The 10,529-nt window shown below is 40.4% G+C and overlaps 1 protein-coding gene across 5 annotated transcripts in view; it reads right to left on the reverse strand.

The window, feature by feature from the left end:
• Window positions 1–10,529, reverse strand: part of camta1a (calmodulin binding transcription activator 1a) — a 393,081-nt gene that overhangs the window by 43,302 nt on the left and 339,250 nt on the right. For all 5 annotated transcript variants that reach the window (XM_008414292.2, XM_008414290.2, XM_008414285.2 and 2 more), the window contains one exon: window positions 6,257–6,410. In XM_008414292.2, the coding sequence (XP_008412514.1) occupies window positions 6,257–6,410 (154 nt within the window). The remainder of the gene's footprint in view (window positions 1–6,256; window positions 6,411–10,529) is intronic.

Below are 10,529 nucleotides of genomic sequence, written 5' to 3' on the forward strand. Positions count from 1 at the left end.
TTATTTGAGAAATCAAGGTAAAATGTTAGAAAACTTTCACAACTTTTAATAATGCTTGTGGTATCTTCATTAAGTGGGATTGTTTTGCTGCTAGAGGAATTAGTGTCAGACAATAAGAGGAATAAAAAAAGTGAAGGATTATTTCCAGCTCCTCCTACTCCACCTCAAATCAATAATAACTTGATTATTTGGCTCACATCTGTGAATTATGTATGGTGCTTTTGATACATCCCAGCTTTATAGTTAACATGTAATACCATGATTGGTTGCATTGTTGTGTTGCATCAGCATGAGGTATATTAAATGTTTAAATTTTATTTTTGTGCAATCCAAAGTGGTCAAATATAATAAATTAACCAGAAGGTACATGCTAACCATTTTATTAGATACACTTTCCTACTACTAGGTTGGATTCCCTTCTGAACTTCTTTGATTCGGCAAGGCAGAAGAAACATTTTTGAGATTTTGCTCCATGATGATATGATGGCATCATACTTTTGATGCAGCGGCGTTGGCTGCACAGCTACGCTGAGAATCTCCCATTTCACCACATCCTAGAGGATGGAGATCTGGTTACTGTGGAGGTCACCGGAGTCCAGTCAATTATCATTATCATTTTCAAGAAACCACTTTGAGATGATGTGTGACACGATACATTATCCTGCTGGAAGCAGTCATCAGAAGATGGGCACACTGTGCTCGTAAAAAGTGGATACAGTCAGCAATAGTAATGTAGTAGGATGTGGCATTTAAATAATGCTTCATTAGTATTAATGGGCCACAGTAAAAATATCCCCCACACCATTATCTGTTATTATGAAACATTGGTGAGCCTGGGCAGCGTTTCCTGAGCTTAGAGCCACATGGGACTGGTGCGGTCCTCTGCTGCTGCTGCCCATCTGCTGCTATGTCCTGTGGAGTTCAGAGATGGGATGGCATAGACTGATCACAGGAGATTATCCAAATCAGGAGAGGAAAACTACATTCAAATTTGTCTATATGACGTCAAATCAAATGTTAGATAATTGACACATGGACATAGCTGGGTGTTTCATTGGGAAAAAGACCAGAAACTTGTCTCAAAATGGACACAGAAGGCTGCCATTCAGCAGTCTGTACCTCCTTCACAAGGTGTTGGCCTCAACCATGCACCAGAAATGTATGGACTTTGCTTAAACACTGAACTGAACTCTTATAATTATGCAAATAAAGGTTGCTGATGGTTACAAGACATGAACATTGTGAGTGTAACATTCTAAGGGAGATTTAAAAATTGTCTTTCCTTGAACAGGTTCGGATAGGTCTATAGGCAATATAAAACATGTTCATCATAGTTTTTGCACAAAAAGACTCTTAGATAATTAGATTTTAGTCTGCTCAGTTCTGCCTATTTTGAACTCCTTTCAGAATGAGCCTTTTTAGAGTCTCTTGTCACTTTATTTAAAAAATAAACTGCTGCTGGCTACGTCCCCTAACTCAACGTTTACACTGGCATGTGAATATGGTAGGAAACAGATGTGTAATTATACAACTGTATATCTTAGAAAAGCATTAGAAAAGCCTCGTGCACAAGCAAGAATGCAGTAAATAKTTTMTGGATGGTAAGTTAACACACTGTCTGTTGATTGTGACGTAACAATGAGGGGGTTTTTGAAAGGGCTCATTTTCCAGACACCAAAAAACATCAACTGATTGCCAAAACAACATCTGGGTGGATTTTTAAGAGCTTGGGCTGTTTCTAGAAGCAGCTGAGACACAAATGGAAGTATACAATGTAGTAGGTCCCATTTAAGCAAATTCTAGTTGGAGTGAATGTATATATTCATGATTCTACAAATAATTTTGTCTGTGTTTGGATTAAACTTAAATAATAAACTGTATGCAGTACAATAAATGCACAATAAACTGGTTATGAAGCCAAATTCTCATATTTAATATTATCATTTCAATTTGAGAACCCCCCCCCCCCCGCCCCCCCCCCCCAAAAAAAANATATTATCATTTCAATTTGAGAACCCCCCCCCCCCCCCCCCCCCCCCCCCCAAAAAAAAAAAAAAAAAAAACCTGTTCATCCAAATCACATAAAGGCAAACCTTTTTGTGGCATCCATGGCCATTATGAGGATGAGAATGTATAAATGTCACATTGCTTAACTGAAATTCAGCTCTTTACTTTCCCTTGTCTCTGTGTTGGACTTTTTCTACTACAGGATCCTGCATGTCAGTGCTGACGAAGCTGACAAAGAAACTTGACCTAAACTCAAACTCCACCACGATCTGTGACTTTTTTCTCAAAACCCGTGAAGAGGAAAATCACCAAGCAGCAGCCGCTTGCACCGAAGGAGAAAGGTAGCCTTTCTCCAGAAAAGTTCCCCTCCCTGCCTCAGTCACACCTCAGTGGTACCTGCTAATACTTTCTATTGCTCCACTTGTCAAGCAGACATGATTTCTGATGGGACAGATAGTGCTTTTTAGTGGTCATAAAAGCCTGGCAGGAGAAACCACTGAGTGCTACAGTGCTCAGGCTCTCAACCGGAGAAAAAGGTAATATTTCAGAGCAGAAGCATATTTAGCCTATCAGACAAAATCAAGCCGGCTTTAATTTAAGTCTTCTACACTTCAGCAGCTCTCAAATAAATATGAAAGAGAAAAATATATAAGGAAAGAAAAACGCAGAGAATTTGCTGTTTGCATTTGAGATAAAAAGGACAAGAGAACCTGGTAAGACGATGGGGGTACTGTGGATTAAAGATAAAAATTGTTAAATTAAAATGGAAAAACGTTGGGGAAAAACATGACTGAAGACTGAGCCGGGGATCGAACTTGAAAGCTTTTAGATCTTCTGCTAGATTATAAACTGTCACCAGCAGATGTCCGTAGAGCCGCTGTGATCAAGCAAATGTTACGTAATCCCCTGACAACTCATAGTTGCGTGTTATAAAAACATTATGAAATGAAATTCATTTATACTTTATTCCAGAGAGACTGATGTGAAGAAAGGATACAGAGTGAACATAAAAGAAAAGATCCATCTAATATCAATTTAATTGCTGCACAAATAATTGTTTGTGTCTGGAGATTTGACTAAACGACGAGGCTTCACTCGCCATTAACCTTCTGACAGACGCAATGCAAATTGTACAAATGAGTTGATGCTAAAATCTCTAATAAAGACATAATGAGGAGAGCAGCACAACCGGAATGCTTCTGCACGTTCACTGGGAAGCTAGTGAGACCGCTGCAGGACAGAAGAGCGTCCTTTCTGCTAATCTGACTCTGACAGTGTGACAGCAAGAGCGAGAGCACAACACAACAAAACTCCATCCACCAAGCGGGGCCATGCCTTTGTCTTAACAATCTCGTCTCCTCTCCTTCCTAATCGCTCATGCCAGATTGCCACAGTCCTCCTCATCTAGACGAGTGTCACCCCTGAAGGCTCTGGGTGGCTGATGTACAGTTACCCCGGTGTCTGCCTGTCTGCTCTTCTCACTGACTGTTTAATTCTAAAGCGGACATGACAGGAGCAGCGGCACTAGGTTTAATCCTGGGCAGATCCGGCGGAGAAACAAAGCAACAACCGAGTCAGATGATCACTCTGACGACTGCATGCCGTCATAAAAACAGCAGCACCTCATCGTGAGGAACTTTGGGAGCAACGTAGAAGAGTTCCCCACTGGGAGGCGTATTTGTCCATTTTGCCTCTTTGGTCAAATCGTCTACCCTGAGGATCAGCCCTCTGCCTGTCAGAGTTTGTTAGAGCTGCTGTCAGTGAGGCCGGGGGACGTGGATGTGCAGTGTACGGTGTTTGTTTCATTAGAGGCAAAAAGTAAATCCAGCTGGCTGTGTTGGAACTGTGGCCCGATTGAGTAGCAACGTCATGCACTCCGCCCAGTTTCTCTCTCCGTACTTCTTACTAAACACCTACAGCATGTTATGGATGATGATGCCTGTTTTTAACAGAGCTTGAGCATTTTTTAAAACTATCCAATGTTTTTCATTTAGGTCACAAATCAACTGGTTTTCATCTTTTCTGTCAATTATTTTGTGGAGAAATCATTCATGCCTGAAATAAGACAAGAACAAGTGCCACAACTGCAACACTGTGCTCACAAAAACATTAAAACAAGTAAATCTATCAATACTTCCTAAACATTTTCTATATTTTGTGACATTAAAACATCACATCCAAAACCATCAATCAATGCATTCCATAAACCAACACAAAGTAGGCTAGAAGAGTTAAATGGAAAAAAGGATGATACGTGTCTTTCAAAATGTCAACGCTTTTTGCAATTACAGCTGTAAATATCTTGGGGTCTGTCGCTACCAGCTTAGTGCATTTAGAAATTGAAATATTTGGTTATTTGTTTTTGCAAAAAAGCTCAAGCTTAGTCACATTAGGAGGGGAGCATTTATGAGAATCAGTTTTTAAGTCCTGAAATAGATTCTCAGATTTATAGCTGGACTTTGACTGGGCTATTCAAATAAATAAATAAATAAATAAATAAATAAATAAATAAATAAATAAATAAATAAATAAATAAATAAATAAATAATCTGCCAGTGGAACTAGTACTTTTTTTCAAATCAATATTTTACTTGGGGGGCTTGACTAAAGGGGGAGGAAGGATTGTATAAATTCACAGCACTAATTTTTAAGGTTTCAATTTGAAAAGCAGAATCTATGTGATTTTCCTTTCACTTCACATTTAAGAAGTTCTTCTGCAGTAAAATATGAATCAGTAAAATAAAAACGAGGTTATAACTACTGGAAGTTTCATGAAGAATATAGCCTTTTGTGTTGCAGAAAACTATTCCAAATCTAAATAATTCAAGACAAAACTTGAAGTCTAGACAACTAATGGTCACTCTGGTAAAAGGTACTTTGAGGTAAAGTTAGAGCTAAGCTTCAATTCGAGACAATGTAACGCATGGTTTATTCACAGTATCCTTATTCAAACTTTATCCTCGTTTGGGGGTGAGGGTTGCTACCTCGCATGACCACTAGATGGCAATGTTTCTCCGTGAATGAGGTCGTGTCGGCGCGCTCTGTGCTTCAGGAGGAAGGAGGAAAAGAGAGTAGAAGAAGAAAGACAGGCAGCAAAAACAGAAAGAAAGCAGGAGAGGAATTCTTGCTCTTTATGTTGCCCCCCTTGTGTTGCCTGGCAGCTAGAAGGCATCTCACTCTCAGACACTTTGTCCCAACAACTGCTAAAGTTAATGACTTCACGCATTATTGCAAATGGAGCTTGATTTGTACATTAAGCCACAGATGTAATGAATATAGTGGATCTTTGTTGCTCTGACGCTGTCCTGAGGTAAGACTTTATGTTGAAACGTCTTAAAACTAATGCAGTGTTGAGGGGGACAATATAGCCCAGATCTGGCTGATGATGGCTGGGACTGCCTACTCAGTATGCAGCCGGCATGTGAGTGCGCTTATAAAGCTGCTGACACCTTCCTCTTCACCTGGCCACATCACCAATAATTGGCCATCGGAATATCAGTCACAGCTCCGCTGGCCCCTGACAGACACCCTGGAATCACAGTCTGGTTGTTAAAAGGTATCTTACGGGAACTCGGAAAGTTTTTTACTGCCTTCACAAATTCCCCTTTTGGATATTACCATCATCAGACAAAACTTGTGCTTTTTCCAAAACATTACCTCAGTCTGTGCCCTGATGTATGGTCGTAAAACACACATTGCAACTTCCTGATCTTTGGTACGGTTAATAACAAAAGGAAACAATCCATTCAGGAAGGAAGGAGACAGAAAGAGGCTGGGAAGGGGTGGCAGGGGATTTCTGGTGAGTCTAATATTCTTGCTCACATGCACTAACATGAATCAATAACCAGCTTGTTGCCCCTACTCTGCCTTGACTGCCTCTATGGTCCAGACAGAGGGGAGCTGCTGTCTCAGCCTGGCCAGACGCTTGCCAGAGGTCAAGGGAAAAAGCTGAACTCTGACCCAGAAGCAGCAGACAGCTCCGGGAAGCGGATACTGTATTATAGCAGTCTAGGAATACTGGCAAAAGATGATTGCTAGAGTTAGGTGCTAAGGAAACGTACTGTAAAGTTCAAATTATGAGCTCCTCAAAAAAAAAAGAAAAAAAAAAAAGAGAGACTGTAAAGCTGAACAACATGCATCAATGAAGGCTGTTATAGTCTATTTTACTAAAGTTTAATAGTTGAAGTTGAAAGTTAAAATGAGAAAAAGGAAAAAGAAAAGTTTTCAATGCAATTTTTCAAATACTAACACATGGGCTTTAGCTGTCCAATCAGCTCCTCTTTGGTCCATTTGGCCCATTCCTTCTTGTCTGTATTGATGGAGCACAGGATTGGTCCGCATGGTTTCCCACAATCCTCAATAGCTGGAACATTCAAATAGTGGACAAGCACAATGTCTGGGTTCTGCAGGGAAAACACAAAAAAGCAGAGAGCAAGTTAGACAGTGTGACTAAACCGGCAGTCTGTGGTATTGTTTCTTAACAAATTAAAGATTAAAGACAGTGTAGAACTCCCCCATGCAAGGGGTTAAGGGTAACCCTAACCCTGTAGTAGTAGTAATGCATAGTTAATTCAGTACAGATGTGAGTGCCTTTATGTGGGAAAAGCAAACTGGGTTATGTGAGGTAAATGTGGCTGAGCTTAAAACACTTCTGCGGTAAACCTCACACTGACAACAGTGTGAGAGAACAAGAGGAGGAAATGCTCAACCCCTAAAGCCAAGCGGCAGAACAAATCAGGGATCAGAAATCGACTGTAATCTCACTCGTTATGTGTCTGCCTGTATTCCTGCGTCTCAAAACACAACTGTGCATACCAGCGGGTGAGCTAATGCGGGTGTGTACACACATTTGCATGTGTGTTAATTACAATGTGTGTCAGCGTAACACACTTATGGCATTTTGACAAATCCTCCCACATAGTGTGATGATGCCCTCAATTAACTCTGCCGGTATTTACCAAGTCAAAACTCAACAATTTACTGCATGCAAACGATCACTGGGTTACGTCGGCAAATTTTTCTAAATTGACAGCATATGAATAATAGCATAATGTTATGCTGGTATAAATACCATGAAATTCCCTTTGATTGCCCAACACTTACACAATGTCCCTCTTTCGATTTTTCAAGTTTGACTCCCACTGAAGCATCTAATTCAAGACATATTAACCACAACACACACACTGCCTTGAAAAAATATTCCTGTTTTTAAACTTTTTTATATTTTGTGATCTTGTCTGGATATTTTTGAGGATTTCATGTTATAAACTATGCATTACTGGGACGTGAGAGGAAGATAATGGATGTTGTCATTACGAAAAACAAAAATCTGAAAACTGCGAGATGCATTTGCATTCATCCCCTCGAAGTCTTGAATTATGTACACCTAAAGCACTTGTGTCAAACTCAAGGCTTGGGGTTCACATCCGGCCAGTCCTAAGTTTTACAGGGCCCTCTGGATTCTAGGGACACAAAAGTAGAACCTTTAAAATAAAAAATTTGTGCACTTAAATTTTATTTTACAAATAAAATCAAAGCAATCAGTGTACAGCCTAATTACATCAATGTGAAAAGTGTTAGTTTTTGGCCACATAAAGCATTCTGCTTACAAACCAAAAACATTTTATTAGTGCCTTCTCCCACATATTTGCTTTGTACCTTATTACTCTGTTTTGTCAGCAGATTTTTCTATAGGATATTAGGATCCTTGCAGTCCTGTTAGAGTTACAATGGACCTTGTTGCTGGTTCTTCGATTAATGGCGTCCTTGGCTGTCATATCTTGGCAGGTTTGCTGTTGTGTCATACTTTTCAGTTATCAGATGATGGATTGAACTGAGCTTAATGAGATTTACAAAGCTTGAAATATTATCTTTTAACCTAACGTTGCTTTAAGCCTAACCTTTACTGCAGGAATATTCTGCGGTGTTCATTATATCCGGTCGTGTTATCAGTTGAAAAAGAAAAATGCTTCTCCTTTTTTCTTGTACTCCTCTATTACAAATTATGTTGTTTTGGTCAGTAATTTTTAAAAGATATTGTAAACACATGGTTGATATTATTTTGTGGGGAACAAACTAACGCAGATTCTCCTGTTTACGCAAGTCAGCAAAAAGAGAGAAAAGAAACTCTCAACGTGTGCACACACTTAGATCTAAACAAGATGCAGGAATAGATGAACCAACTCAGACTTTGATCGAGAAAAATGCTGTGACAATGTGTGTGTGTGTGCGTTTAGGTGCCTGTGTGTGTGTGTGAGTGCAGTTTGAAGCTTCATCAGTACTAAGTGGCAAATAAATCACAGTGTTGCTACTGTAGGGCTGTGCTCCCTCTCTGTGTGAACCATTAATCTGAGAAACAACCCCCACCTCCCGCTTCTCTGTTATATCAGACAGGGGTGTGGCTGTGACGCGTAGAAATACTTCAATAAAAACATCTTAAAAAACACAAAACAGCTCCCGCCTCTCTGTGATGTGTCTGGGCTTCTGTAGCTCAGTGGCTTGGAAAGCAGGCTGAGGTAGACAGATGACCTTTCCCACAATTTCCCACCACGAGCCGGAGCCGGGCATATCAATGTTTTATTTCCCTGCTTTCCGTGTCCCCTGTCATCAGTTCGGACACTAGGTGATGACTGATGGCCTGATTGGCTGGTGATATCACAGACAGTGTGCGGTGTCCCCAGATGGCAGCGCCAGCTGTGTCAATAGCCAAAAGATGCCCTCAATCTTTACTTGGACTGAGAATGTAGACAGCTATGTTTAATTATGAGCGGTCGTGAAACGAGTAGATGCAGGTGGGGGTTAGGATGCACGCACGGCTCATGTTTCAGCATGTGTAAAAAAGAAGCAGGAAAGCACAGAAACAGACGGAAAAGGATAAAACTCATTAGCATAGCGTAGAAGAGACACTTACAGGACACACACACACATGCACACATGCACATACACACACAGGCTAGTTGGAAACAATCATTCACACGGTTACACACAATTTCCTCCATTCAACAGCCACTCTCCCAACTGTGTCTACCTTTTCACCAGGAACAACACAGGTATGCATCCACACTTGCAGAACTCGACACAAAGAAACATTCCCATTTTGCATTTCTGTGTTTTACTCTTAAGAGTCTTCTCTTGTTTGGAAGCCAATGAGGGAGCAAGAGGTGCATGACGTCTGCAACTTTTCACTCTCTCTCACAGTTACTTCTCTCTCTCCACTTACTTTACAGCATATTTAACAGTTCTTTCCCAACTCAGGTGCACTTCCACGCGGAGACGAAAACAACACAATGAAAATGTAAAGCACCACATAAATCTATCAGGATGGTAATTTAATTTAATTTCCTGCTGGCTGCTTTCTTTTTCCACAGTGTAATACCAGGAGTTGGTTCTCCAAGAGCAGAGGGAAAAGGCTGAGGGGGAACTTTTTGCCTGGATAGTCTTTTTTCAGAGAAAATGAGATCTCATTAACTTATTGATTAATTGTGTAATGTAGTCTTTTGGTTGTTTTTTTCCCTCTCATTTCCCATGTGGATTTCAGGGCAGCTTTCCAGCCTTGGTTCTGCGTTGCTGTGGAGAAGCAGGCAACAGTTGCAGGAATTTGCAATGTGCAAAGATTATAAGAACATTTTTCAGCATCTGTTTATGCACCTAAAACCTTTTGATTCTCAACTAACATGCGGCAATTAGAGACAATAGTTCACTCACTGTCAATGACCTTAAAGGCAAAATGTCCTCCCATTCTAGAGCGAGAAGATATAAAAATTAACACATAAATTAGCCCTTTTAGCCATATCTCGCTGAAATGATAATGAAAATGTTTTATGCCACAGCAATGTCAGACAGAGAGGAACCCAATCTATTTGAAGTTAAGTTTTGGCAGATTTGCTTATTCATCGATTATTTTTTGTGGAACCTAACTCTAAATTTCATCCACCATCATCTGTTTATCCAGGGTCGTGTCCTGGGGGCAGCAGTCTAGGCAGAAGGCCCAGACCTCCCTCTTCCCACCTGGACCTGCTCCTCTGGGGGAAACCCAAGGTGTTTCCAGGTCAGTTGGGGAACTTTGTCCCTCCAGAGTGTCCTGGGTCCTTCTGAGTCTCCTCTCGCTGTCTGGAACACCTCACTAGGGAGGCGTTCATTTGCAAAGCAGTCAATCAAGAAGTACCATTCATTTTCCTTGATGTTGATTGGTTGAGCCACCAAGAGTGGAGAAAAGGAAAAGTGTGGATGTTAGCTTCTATGGTAGCGCCACGCCGGTTTCCACTGTGCGCACTAATGCATATTACAGTGCATTATATCTGGTTTTTGAACAATTAAAATAGGCAATTATATGCATTTTATAGAGAGTTTCAAAGATTTACAAATTTCCACAGTTCATATTGTCTCTATTAGAGTTGATAGCCAGAGCCTCAATGCACCAATTGGTGTTATTTGTGAGCATGAAGTTTTCAGTGTAACAAAATGTGCTGCTTTATATTATAAACCCAGAGAATGCTTAATGTATTCTCTTGATCTGTAAATGT

This window comes from Poecilia reticulata, linkage group LG7 (genome assembly GCF_000633615.1).
Source record: "Poecilia reticulata strain Guanapo linkage group LG7, Guppy_female_1.0+MT, whole genome shotgun sequence".
Lineage (NCBI taxonomy): Eukaryota > Metazoa > Chordata > Actinopteri > Cyprinodontiformes > Poeciliidae > Poecilia > Poecilia reticulata.